Raw genomic sequence first — 14,004 nt, forward strand, 5'->3', positions numbered from 1 at the left:
GGTCGACTCCTACTCCAAGGCCCGCGATCCTTGACCGCACCGATGGGCAATCCACTAAGATTCTTCTTCCCGAAAATCTCGGAAAGAAGTAATGCGTACAGTACTATGTAATGATATAAGATAGTAACAATCCTACTATCTTATATGAATTTAAGTGCAATACAAATAAAGTATACCGACAATCGTAAGTGAAGGTTGAAGCTCGGTCAGTACTTTCGGACGGAGTAGCTTAAGAGTCGTAGAGAACTTGTAGCACAGTCCACTTACAGAGAAGAGCTTTGAGATGATCAGTAAGCGTTATACAACCTCAGACCTTGAGCTTCAATTTATAAGATCGTTGATGTTCGGTCGATCGATCCCTATGTTCGGTCGACTGAACCAGCTCCCTTCCTTCCTGGCTGAGATCTGATGCTGATTCAATCTTCGGCATTAACTGTCCATTAAGGATTTGGTCGACCAATCCTCTTTTTTGATCGACCGAACAGGCTCCTTCCCTGTTCGTCGAAATTTGTCGAGATCCACATTTAATGGTGCATTAATGTTGATTGGTTCGGTCGATCGATCTTACTGTTCGGTCGACCAATCAGCTCTTTTTCCTTTTGCTTCTGATCGATGTTGATGAACTGGCCTGTGCTGAGTCATCATGTTTCGGTCAACCGATCTTACTGTTCAGTCGACTGATCAATCTTTGATCGAACTCGGTCTGTTCTAGTCTGATCTGATCACTGCTTTGATCTCTCCTTGTTTGGTCGACCTATTCACCTGTTCGGTCGACCGATCCAACCGAACATACAAAACTATGTTAGACAAAATATCCTGCAAAGAAGATGTTAGCACAATAATATTATAATGCATGAGTAATATAAAAGACAGTAGAACTGTCTTGATCTTAACTGGAACCCTTCCCGATTTCTTCAATTGGATCAGGGACCTAAGCTTGTTCCCTTCGAGAACCCGACCTCACTGTCGCTCCTCCAGTTGTTTACCTCAACCTACTTGCCAAACTTAGATCCTCTAGATCTAGTTTGGACTTTTGACTTAGCTTTGATCGGCTCGCCAGGACTTTTCTCTTGATCTTCAGTCCTCCAGACCTCTCGATCACACCGCCAAGCGTCGGGTCCCCTCAACCCACTTGGACTTGCACTTGGGTTCCACAATCTGCTAAGATTTCTCCTGTCTAACCTCCAACTAGGTCTTTCCCGGTTGAGTAAATAGTCTGCACACTCAGTCAACTTGTTAGATCACAGCAAGACTTAACTTGAACCTTTAACAACATTAAAACTTAGGTTTGATTCTGGTGCAACTTGCACCAACACGTACATCATCAACATATAACGATAAAAGAATATGACCTACACTCGTATATCTGACAAACAATACTGAATCATGATTACTAGGATGAAAATCAGGCAAAGTAATTGTTGGAGCAATCCCAATAGTCCGTGGGACAGTGTGTTTTGGTGTTTGGGCAAAGGGTTTAAGTTAGGTTCACCCTTGTATTTGATATGTGTACTTGAGTTGTGCAGGATTGCAGGATACACATGTGACTCAGGTTGATGGCTTCAGGTCCGGTGAAGGATGGAGCATCTGAGGGACCGTGGACAAGGCAACGAGGACAAGGGCCGAGGGAAGTGACTTTGAGGCATACGCGAAGGATGACATTGGGGACGAGCCGCGGGCTTGTATGCATCCAAGGGACGAGAGCCAAAGGAAGTAGGCTTGAAGGTAAGAGGTCAAGGCTGCAAAGAAGCATCAAGTGAGTCGTAAGGGTGAGGGTCCGAGTGTTGAGAGAATGTACTCGGGTACCAGTCGACTGCTGGTTTCACCAATCGACTGGTGCAGTCAACTGGCAGCGAACAGAATGTTTTTGTTCGCTCGGTTAGTGTGGAGCAGTCGACTGCTAGTTTTGGCAGTCGACTGGTATTGATTCGTTGAGATGTAACGGTCGAATTTCCACATAGGGCAGTCGACTACGTGTTTTGGCAGTCGACTGGTAGGCGGGGTTTTCAACCCGCGGGCTATATAACCAAAGCTTGGGAGCTTGGTTATAGCTGACGAAATTAGTGGTGGTAAACCCTAATTAGTAGTCTACTTGTTCTCAAGTGTTTGTGAGTGTTGTGGTGAGGTTTCTCCACCCACAAGGAGCTACTTGAGATAGCCAGAGTTTGTCGGGGGGCTAATCCACCGACGGATCGGGATTGTCCACCTCAAAGACACGTCGTGGAGTAGGAGCCCTAATCTCCGAACCACGTTAAACAAACGTGTTAGCGGTTTGCATTTCCTTTCTTAGTTTTAGTCTTTAGCTTGTTTGTTGTTTGTATTTCCACTGCACAAGCTAACAAGGGTAGGAAGCAAGGATTTGGGGGTGCCGTCTATCCAACCCCCCTTCAAGCCGACCACCGATCACCCAACAAGTTGTATAAGAGCCAAGGTCGCACTTCACCGGACTAATCACCGAGAAGAGCAAATACAAGAAGTTGACCGGCTTGATTGAACCTCCAAATTTTGGAGGAAGCCTTGGGGACATCACATTTTGGATGATGAAGATAGAAGTCTTCTTTGACACGGATTGGGATACAATGATGGTGATCAAGGACCCGTTCGAAGTCCCAAGAAACAAGAAGGGAAAAAGACTCCGACCACGACATTGGACGGAAGAGCAAACCTCACGATCGGAGGCAAACTCAAAAGTAATATCAATCTTAATAGATATATTGTCGTCTAATGTGATGAGTGGTGTAGGTGAATATAAGAATGCCCACGATTTGTGGAGCAAAGTGAAGATAGTTCTACAGGAAGAACCTAAACTTATACAAGAAGAAGAAGAACCCAAGGAGATGGGTTTAATTGCTCAAGTTGAGGAGGAGTAAACGAAAGTTGAGCCATGCTCAACATCCGAGGAAGAGAAGGATGAAGAAAGGGCATCCACAAGTGTGGATGAGAAAGATGAAGCATCATCAACATCCTCAAGGGTTGAAGAAGAATCCAAGACGGATGAAAAAAAGGTCTTGGAGGTCAACCTAGTGAGCACCTCCACCGAAACAAAGTCAAAAGATCACATTATGTGCTTCGGGTGCAATGAGAAGGGGCACTACAACAGTAGGTGTCCATTGGGTAACAAGAAGGTAACTCCTAAACCCAATCAAGTTAATTTGAATACTAACAAGGGTTGTAGGAATGATGGTGCCAAGAAGAAGAAGAAGAAGAAATGACACATAGTGTGCTTCGCGTGTGGTGAGTGGGGTCATTACCACACAAAATGCCCAAGGAAGGGAGAGCTCAAGTAGTTGGCACAATTGAAGAAATGGGAGAAAGAGAAGAAGAGGAGCTCAAGTCAAGAGAGAGCTTCAAGGGTAAGGGAGGTATACCCTAATTTGAAGTGTAATTCAAATTCTTATGTTCCCATGCATGCTAGGAAAAATAATGATAATCATTATGTAGCAATGAAAAATTTCGGATTTAGATATCATGATAGAAGTAGGGTTAATGTAGATCAAAATCCTAAGGTATCTATGCATGATAAATTTAGAAACGGTAGACCTAAGGAGACCCAAGGCATTAATCCCAAGAAGGGGAGACATATGCCTAGAAAAATGGGTAGGTCTAGGAATGTCCATGGTGGACATGTTGACTCTAGGTTTAGGAACCTAGAAAGGGAAAATCAAGCTTTGAAGACAAAGCTTGATAATTGGAGAAAACCCTAGAAAAATTCAATGTTGGATCTAAGGGTTTAGGTATGGTGTTGGGTAGTCAAAGACCCAACAATGATAGATCAGGTTTGGGATACCGATCTAGTGTCTCCAAGGCTAAGGGAAAGTCTTATGCTAGGGTTGTATATGACTATAGCAAGGAGAAGCCAATAAATGACAAGAGAAAACCATTTAAAGGTAAGAAGAAATTAACCAAGGACAAGGTGTCCAAGGTTAAAAGGTTAGATTTGTAGGCCAAGTGTCACCGGATTTGCACCGATGTGGCCTAGTGATTGTGGATGAGTCACCTAGGGAGGTGGCTAAGGTTAAGAGCTCTAAGAGTCAAGTTGGGACCCATGGCCAATGAATCTCAAGTGGGTTTTACTTGGGAGTCTAGGGGAGTCATGGAGTATGCTAAATGGTTTGGAGACTGACTTGAGTCTCAAACCTAGGGAATTGGCGCACATGGGTTGTGTGTTCATACAAAGAAATATGACATTGGAGTCATATTGCATGATAATTGGTTTTGGATGTAGATGTCATATAAACTCATGCTAGGGATGCATTGTGGGTTAGTATGAGCTAATACATCAAGAGGAAATCAAAACTAGGACTTTAGGTCAAGGTTCAATTGAACCATTTAGCTAGTTTTGGATTTTATGTCAATCTTGGGATTGGTGATAGATACATTTTTAAATGTATTTTTTCCAAGTAGACATGGGTAAGACAGACCTCTCCACAAAATTTGGGGATTTTTGGAGCTCTGTGGATTTAATCGTGCATTTTTGAAATTGGATCAAAAGTATTGAAAAGGGTTGAAAAGGGGTACCAGTCGACTGGTATAGTATTGACTGGTAACAGTGAAAATCGAGCACAGAATGGTTCTGTGTGCTGTTTCGATAAGGGCAGTCAACTGGGGCAGTTGATTGATACTAGTCTGAAAGTATTTTCAGCACTAGATTGTGACCGGGTCAACTCGTTGAGGTGTATGAGATCCATGGAGGATGAATACATGAGTTTAGGGTCAGTTGGATGATAAGTTTTCAACAATTGGGATATTATTGTAAAGCTTTGTGGATGTTAGGTAAAGGAGGAGAAGTAAGGTTTAGTTGAGAAAACCTGAAAATACCTTTACGGTAATGAAAATCCTAGCTCATTGGGGAGCATAGGTGTAGGGGGAGCCTTGGGATAGGTTCTTAAAAAGTCTTGTGGAAATTCCTAGCTCAATGGGGAGCTTAGGTGTAGGGAGAGCCTTGGAATAGGTTCAAATGCATGTTGCGTTATTTTTGATTCGGCGGTGTAAGTCCAAGTGTGTAGCCTTGGCATCGTAAGTCCATTTGGCGGAGTAAGTCCAAGTGTGTAGCCTTGGCATCGTAAGTCCATTGTATTAGCATGTTTATTTGTTATTTGTTTTCCCTAACTTAAACGTATTGCCAAACACCAAAAAGGGGGAGATTGTTGGAGCAATCCCAATGGTCCGTGGGACCATGTGTTTTGGTGTTTGGGAAAAGGGTTTAAGTTAGGTTCACCCTTGTATTTCATATATGTACTTGAGTTATACAGGACTGCAGGATACACATGTAACTCAAGTTGATGGTTTCGGGTCCGATGAAGGATGGAGCATCCGAGGGACCGTGGACAAGGCAGCGAGGACAAGGGCCGAGGAAAGTGACTTCGAGGCATACGCGAAGGATGACATTGGGGACGAGCCGTGGGCTTGTATGCATCTGAGGAACGAGAGCCAAAGGAAGTAGGCTTGAATGCAAGAGGTCAAGGCTGCAAAGAAGCATCAAGTGAGTCGTAAGGGTGAGGGTCCGAGTGTTGAGAGAATGTACTCGGGTACCAGTCGACTGCTGGTTTCACCAGTCGACTGGTGCAGTCGACTGGCAGCGAACAGAATGTTTCTGTTCGTTCGGTTAGTGTGGAGCAATCGATTGCTAGTTTTGGCAGTCGACTGGTATCAAGCCGTTGGGATGTAACGGTCGAATTTCTACAGAGGGCAATCGACTGCATGTTTTGGCAGTTGACTGGTAGGCGAGGTTTTCAACCCGCGGGCTATATAACCAAAGCTTGGAAGCTTGGTTATAGCTGACGAAATTATTGATGGTAAACTCTAATTAGTAGTCTACTTGTTCTCAAGTGTTTGTGAGTGTTGTGGTGAGGTTTCTCCACCCACAAGGAGCTACTTGAGATAGCCGGAGTTTGTCGGGGGGCTAATCCACCGACGGATCGGGATCACCCACCTCAAGGACACGCCGTGGAGTAGGAGCCCTAATCTCCGAACCACGTTAAACGAACGTGTTAGCGGTTTGCATTTCCTTTCTTAGTTTTAGTCTTTAGCTTGTTTGTTGTTTGTATTTCCACTACACAAGCTAACAAGTGTAGGAAGCAAGGATTTGGGGGTGTTGTCTATCCAACCCCCCTTCAAGCCGGCCACCGATCACCCAACAGTAATCACCGTAGAAAACTTCTCAAACTAAGCATGAGGTGCTTGTTTAAGACCATAAAGCACTTTACGAAACCTATAAACTTTACTAGGTTGGTGTGAAACACCATGAGGAGGTGTCATATAAACTTCTTCATGAAGAATTGAAGATCATCATTTAGAAATACATTCTTAACATCCATCTGAGATATTCTCCATCGACAAACAGAAGGAACAACAATTAGAGTAAGAATAGTCATCACTTTTTACAATAGGAGCACATGTTTCCTCATAATTTATGTCATACTCCTGAGAATAACCTTTAGCAACAAAATGAGCTTTGTATCATTTGATAGATCTATAAGACTTAGTTTTGATCTTATATACCCAACGAGAACAATGGTGTGTTTTCCTGATGGCAACAGTACCAAATCTCATGTATGATTCTAATGTAGAGCAATTAATGTAGGACCAAAAGGAATTTAGATATTTCTACAATGGTATGATATTATCCACTTTAGGCCTAAGCCTTCATGGTTTTATTCTTGGGCTTTACCCAAAAGGCCTTATACCAATAGAGATATCTTTCTCTTATAAACTCATGATCTTTTCCCATGTATTTTCAATATGGGATTATGTTTGAAACCTTGCAACCTCAACAATTAGTTCCTCAGCTATAACATTCTGCCAAAATGGATTACGAACAAATTTTCTATAGGATACATGCTCAAAAAGACAATGAACTAATGCAACAAATGAAACAAAAGAATGAGAATAACAAGAGTAAGCAAAATTTGATAGTTTAGTATACTTATGAACATGAGTGGACTGAGGATGGTGGAGAGAAAGATCATTCACAACCTAAGGAGATGATTAGGTAATAACAGAAGAAGGAGCATGTAAAGCGGATATCTTGGGAATAAAAGTACCATATTTAGTTGAGCTACCAATAGGGGCTATGGGTGAAGCTTTCTCAATGTCGGTATTCACTTTATGACACCAGATGTTGAGTTTTTACAAGAGCTCTAAAGTTTAAGACCTGTGTTTCATAAGATAGACCCAAGAGTAATGAGTGGAATCATCAATAAATGAAACACAATACCTTGATCCCCTTTAGTAGGAATAGGAGAGGGTCCCCACATATCAGAATGTATAAGATTAAATAGAGCAGAAGAAAAAGAAAGACTTTTATAAAATGATAAGATAAAAAATTTGGCCAGTTTACAACCACTACAATAAAAAATATCAAAACTTTTTAAAGGTTCTAATAATCTAGTAAAAGTTAAAAACTACAAACAAGGTGTTGAAACATGACCTAAATAAGAATGCTATAAATAAAAATCAAAAGATGAACAACTCAAACGAAAAGATGATAAATCCATACTCAAAGCTACAACATCTAACCTTTGAGTTGATCTAAAACATAGAGTTCTCCTTGCTTACGACCTGTCTCAATCAGCCTCTGAGATCGTGAGTCCTAAATATAACAATTAGATGAAAAAAAAAGAGATCAAGTATCCAGATCATATAATTGACTAATAGAAATAAAATTTAAAATAAGACTTGGAATATAATAAACATTAATAAGAGATAAATAAAACGTAACAATTGAACCAACACTCACTAATGACATAGGAGTACTATCAACAGTCACAATAGATATAGATGAACTAGGAGAAAAAGAAATAAAAAATAATAAATTAGGTGACATATGATAGGAGGCACTAGAGTGTAAAACTCACAAAGATAAAGATATACCTAAAATATCAGACGATGACAAACATATATGAGAAAAAACTAACATGGTAAAAGACTGTAAAGTAAGAAACTATTAAAGTTGCTCAAGCATATATGAATTGGATTCTCATGAAGCATTCTGATATAGTAAGGATGGTTGTTGAAGCATTTTGATGCAGGTCATTACGGCTGATATCATGTAGAATTAAAAGGGAAAAATATGACTTATTTTATTATGAATATCAAACTTAATAAAAAAAAGTTACTCAATATGATATTTATATAGTTAAATTAAATAATTAAGAAAAAGATTAATCTATTTTCAATAGCTAATAAATAGAAAACAAAACCCTAATAATAACAATATAATCTAATAATGAAATTCAATTTGAACCGACCCATTATCATCCCTATTTACAATTATAATTTCATTGCCACATTGACTAGTAAGGTAATAATGTTATTTCTACGGTTTAATTTTTTTATCCTCGATTTGATTCAAATAAAAAAATGTCTTAAAAAAATAGCTATACAAATATTAAAACTTATCGAATTAAAACTTATTAAATTAAGTAAGTAAAAATTAATTATCATTTTAATTTTCCCTAAACAAAGTATTTTAAATGAGAGATAAATGTTAAAACCCTGCAACAAAAGAGTCTCCGAACCGAGTCCATTTCCTAGGGTTCCGGCCTTTGACCTTTCGTCTCCTTCCATGAACTGTTGCCTCTCTCTCCTCCGTCTCCACCGCCGTTTCCTTTCCTCTGCCGCCGACTCATTTTCCAGGTTTCCTCGCCATCCGGACTCCTTTAGACGGATTCCTGCCTATCCCGCTTCCCCGCCCCCGCCCCCGCCGGTGAATCCCTCCCTTCTACCTAGCCATCGCAGCCGCAATCAGTGGGAATCTCTCTCCACGGTCTCCGACGACCCTTCCTCCCTCCTACGTGATGATCCCATCTCCATCTGCTCCGCCCTCTGGGTCGACAGCTTCCGCGACCCCTCCGCCACTGCTACCAGCCTCACCCCTATCCTACGCCGCTTTGAGCTCTGGGTTCTCGCCTACCAAAAGGCCTATGCTGACGATACCGGTTCGTACCTTCCCAAATCTTCGGTCTCTAGCTCCGCCCTCCATTCTCTTCTCGCCCTCCGCAATGCCGTCCTCGACGGCCGCTTCCGCTGGGGTGCCCGCCTTGATCTCCTTCTCCGTTCGCCCCGGGACACCACTGATCCAACCACCTTATCCAAGCGCAAGCTCCGTATACTCCTCACCTCTACGCAGCCTACGCCTTTCCAGGACCGTGTTGTCCAGGAAGTCCTTCTCATGATCCTTGAGCCTATCTATGAAGCTCGATTCTCCCAGAAATCTTTTGCCTTTCGCCCTGGACGGGATGCTCACACTGCTATCCGGACGATCAGAAGAAGCTTTGCCGGTTATCTATGGTACATCAAAGGTGACGTCAGCACCATTCTTGATGGAGTGAAGCCTGGATTGATCATCAATGCGTTGATCCGGGATGTTAGGGATAAAAAAGTCGTGGATTTGATTAAATCAGCCCTAACAGCCCCAGTGATAATTGGTCGCCCCACCGATGAGGAGATTGCTAAGAAGAAGAAAAAAAGTAGGAAGCATCAGAAAAAGAGGGTATTGGCCGAGGACGAGCCCAAGCCTGATCCGTACTGGCTAGAAAGTTTCTTTGGTTTTGCTCCGGTGGAGGCTGAAAAGAATCCAAATTGGGGGCATTGTGGAGTCTTAAGCTCATTACTTGCCAATGTGTATCTAGATGAGCTTGACAGATGGATGGAGGAGAAGATTAAGGAGTTCTACCAACCCTCAAAGTCTGATGTTATATGGACTGGGGATGATGCTGAGCACGGGAACACATCATGGCCAGAGTTTGTTCCCACTAGCGGGCCTGACAAGACCAGAAAAATGGACTATATTCGCTATGCTGGTCATTTTTTGGTTGGAGTTAGGGGTCCTCGAGCAGATGCTGCAGTGCTAAGGAAACAGCTAATTGAGTTTTGTGATCAGAGATACCAGCTCAAGCTTGATAACGAGAATCTCCCGATTGAGCACATCACCAAGGGTATTATGTTTATGGATCATGTACTCTGCAGGCGAGTAGTATATCCTACACTTAGGTACACAGCAACTGGGGGGAAGATCATCAGTGAAAAAGGTGTAGGAACACTTCTGTCAGTCACAGCAAGTTTGAGACAATGCGTCAGACAGTTCAGGAAGCTGAACTTCTTAAAAGGAGACAGGGATCCTGATCCGCAACCTTGTTTCAAAATGTTTCATGCAACACAAGCACACACAAATGCACAGATGAATAAATTCTTGCAAACTATGGCGGAGTGGTATCGTTATGCAGATAACCGCAAGAAGGTTGTGAACTTTTGTTCCTATATCATAAGGGGTTCATTAGCCAAGCTCTATGCTGCTAAGTACAAACTGCGGTCTAGAGCGAAGGTCTACAAGATTGCATCAAGGAATCTAGCCCGCCCTTTGAAGGATAAGAAGGGTCAGTCCCCTGAGTATCTGAACCTGTTGAGAATGGGTCTCCTGGATTCAATTGATGGTCTTCAGTACACTCGGATGTCTTTGGTTCCCGACGCAGATTATACCCCATTTCCTGCTGGGTGGAGGCCAGAGCATGAGAAGGTTTTGCTGGAATACATTAGGCTTCTGGATCCCAAGACTCTAGAGGATCAACGATCTTGCCTTAGGGAGGAGGGGCTTTCTACGCCTCAAGATTTTGTTTCTCTGCTGGTCTGGAACTATAAAAGGAATGCTATTATGTTGCCTCCCTTGGGGGAGAGTGATACCCAGAGAGCTAAAGAAGAATTGCTGGGATCTACTTGTACTGAAATGAAGGATCAGACGGTTTTTGAGGAAGAGAGACAAGAATCTCTTCAGGCAGCACAAATTTGATAAGTAAGAAATCATAGATGAAGGTAACTTGGTTATTGGCTGAGAGAGCAAAATGTGAATCTCGCATCACATAAAAACGGACAAATAACAGGCCACCATGAAAGCTGCTTCACATTTTGAAGTGAGTAACACATATCAAGTGGAAGTAATTTGGAACCAGTTCTCTGTATAATCAGATTATGCTGTATATTTGGGGTCCTTTACGAATACATTTTAGAAGGTTGATAAAAAAAAAGCAGATACCTTATGCCAGTTGCTTGGGAAAAACCATGTGAAAATTAGAAGATAGTTGCATATGGGATCTTAACCTTGCTTCCAACATCCTAGTTTGAGTTTGACTTTATACACCCAAATGGGTCTTTCTATTAAATGCATGCTCAGAAAAAAAAAAGTTTGGCCAAAAGGTGTGTGGTTCAATTAGTGATGTTCTGTGCTGTCATTTCACATTTGGACTCCAAATTATGTAAGTTCGATTAATTTATTCATCATTGATTGGCAAGAACATAAACAAGTATCATTGCTTTGTATGATAGTTTAGTTAGTTGACTTTGATGTTATATATAGATGGCATTTACCCACTATACGGAAATATACTCAAATCTCCAATTCTTTCTAGCAACATAGATATTTATATCTATGGTTTTTGTTTTTAACTTTTCAAAAAAATCCTGACTTGTATGGATGAAATGATAGAGGTTAACTTAATCATTAGAGCCACATTGATATTGCCGTGGAAACAAAGGATTCATGATTTTTGTAGTTAGTTTATTGAAAGCAAAATTTGCTTGGTGCCATTGCTCCAATAACGGCTACTGGAAGTTTGGAATTTCTACTAAGCATCACGTGAAATTTAAATCAGGAAAGTTGAACTATGTTTAATCATGTTAGGCACACGATTACAATAAGTAGTAAGATGGAGTGTACATTAGTGAATAAACTTTGTTCAAAATAATGTTGTGGAAGATGTCTATCTAATATCTATTGGTGAAAGTTGTGGTGAAGAATGCCTTATGTAATGCATGGAATTCGAGGGAATTTCTCAAGAGCAAACGTTGAAGAGTTCCCATATGAAACACCCTTTTTTTTTCCGGCATTGTGCTGCTCCATTCACTTCCCCACTCATCATCACATTAAGTCGTGTTAGTCCAAAATATTCATTGTCAGCTTTATGAATCTTATCCTTCTCTTTGAACTCTACAATTAATATTCACTCTAAAATCTTTTTTATCCTCTTCCTATACCTGTCACTCATTCAACTTAATTCAATCTAACTTTTCTAAGTAAAGAAAAAAAATTGTAAACGTTGATATTGTCTTAATTCTTTTTTCTCATTTAATTTATTAGAGCTGCACATAATTTCCCTCGTGTCAATCTTTTTTTTTGTCTTAGTAATATTACACATCCATCTAAGTGTTCTAGCTTTGCTAATTTTATATCTATATCTATATCTATATCTATATCTTACAGTTCTCACCTTGTGAGCACAACAAATCTTAGATATTGAAGGCTATTACATTTATCTCTGTCCATTTTCACTATTCTCTGACCCTTTTTTTTATTATTGAAACTACATTTTGTATGTCCAGGTTTAATTATGCTTAACATAAATCTTTAGTTGCTAAATTTTTTCTAAGAAATTAGTTTCGAATTTAATCTATTGCACTTTTTTCCATTAGCACAATATCATTAACAAATAAGATAAATAAAGGATTGATTCAATGCACCACTTACATACTGAATATTATTGGTTCTGTCATTCTATAAGGTAAGAGGCATTTAGGTAACTGATTTTTTAGTATTTAATATTCTAATTAGAATAGTTTCGTTGGCTTTCATACTCATGACTTAGTGATTTTCTATTGGTTTTAACTATGCAAATTAGGTAAAGATCATTTTCTTAAAACAATGTCTATTTTTTAGGTTAAACCTTTTACATGTCCAAATAAAGGTGTTTTATGTATTTCTATGCTCTGGTGTTAATGATACCTTAGTGTATGCTTTTATATGCAGGGTTACGTATCAAGCCTGAATATCAATTTTTACATGATGTATATGAATAATTTTCGACAAATCTGAGTTGATCAATGATCTACTTTGCTGATTAATTATCTAGGCAAAAGTCATCTTGAGTGGACCAGATACATGGAGCGTTTAGAAGTCAAATGTGACTACCTAAAGCTTGCCTCTCTCTTTTATGTGCTTAACCACATAGTCTATCGGTCATATGTTTATATTTGTTTACCCATTTTCTTTGCCCTTTCCTACTTTACAAGCCAATTTGATGATACCTTTGAGAAATATTTAGTTAGAAAAGAAATAATTGATAAGTTTTTATAGTCTCTTCTCATTTGTTGTATGTGGTTGATTAAGGCAAGAAAAGTCTCCTCGGGGCGGTGCGATGGTTAAGACATGGGGTGTTGTCACATGAGGTCTTGGGGTCGAAACTCGGCGTGACCGAGCATAACCTCCCTCATGTCTTGGCCATTTGCACTAATGGCTAGTAGCCACCCGTGATTTACCTCCTCTGTGTTGGTCTAGGGACGGGTTGGCGGGGGCGCTGGGACGAGCGAATTGCTTTTTGCCACATGATTAAGGCAAGAAAAGCCAAAAGGTGAGAAAGGCAAGTATATGATTCATGTGACCACAATAATTTGCAGGCACTTGATGCTATTTTGCCTAATGTTATTATGCTTGTTATAGCTCTGTGTTTTAGATGATGAAAAAGAAGCACATGGTTGCTCGTCCTGTTGATGCTTTAGCTTAGTGGAAGTTCTCTTACTTTTTGTCTAGCGATAACAAAAGAGCAACTCCAATATATTTGCTGAAGTTGGTGGTTTAAGAGCATACACTTTCTTTTTTATTACACACTGCTTCGGAGATTGTCATAAATCAATCGAATAAAGAGCACAAATAAAATAGAACACTTTCTTTTACTCTGTTTTCCCTTGAGAATTCTTTTTGAGGCCTAAAAACGATTTGAGACCAGAGTTCAAATGTCAATATTCATCTCTAATTCTTACTCGACTGTCTTACCTCTTTATCTCTTTTCAGCTGCTAAACTAGCAGAGGTAGTGGCATAACTTTGAATTAACGAAGTGCAGGAGCAGCATGGTTCGTACGGTATCGAAATGTCTAAACGTAGTTTCTTGTTTCTTCTGGATTTCTAAAATTTGGCGGCATAAGAACTTGTCTAGCAATGAAGCATTTTCTGTATTGGT

At 40.3% G+C, this 14,004-nt stretch overlaps 1 protein-coding gene across 1 annotated transcript; it reads left to right on the forward strand.

Moving 5' to 3' along the window:
* The first annotated feature begins 8,493 nt into the window (after positions 1-8,493).
* Positions 8,494-13,572, forward strand: LOC121970339 (nuclear intron maturase 2, mitochondrial-like). Its single transcript, XM_042520987.1, has one exon. The coding sequence runs from the start codon at positions 8,567-8,569 to the stop codon at positions 10,784-10,786; it is 2,220 nt and encodes a 739-aa protein (XP_042376921.1). The 5' UTR covers positions 8,494-8,566; the 3' UTR covers positions 10,787-13,572.
* Positions 13,573-14,004: the final 432 nt, after the last annotated feature.

This window comes from Zingiber officinale, chromosome 1B (assembly GCF_018446385.1).
Source record: "Zingiber officinale cultivar Zhangliang chromosome 1B, Zo_v1.1, whole genome shotgun sequence".
Classification (NCBI taxonomy): domain Eukaryota; kingdom Viridiplantae; phylum Streptophyta; class Magnoliopsida; order Zingiberales; family Zingiberaceae; genus Zingiber; species Zingiber officinale.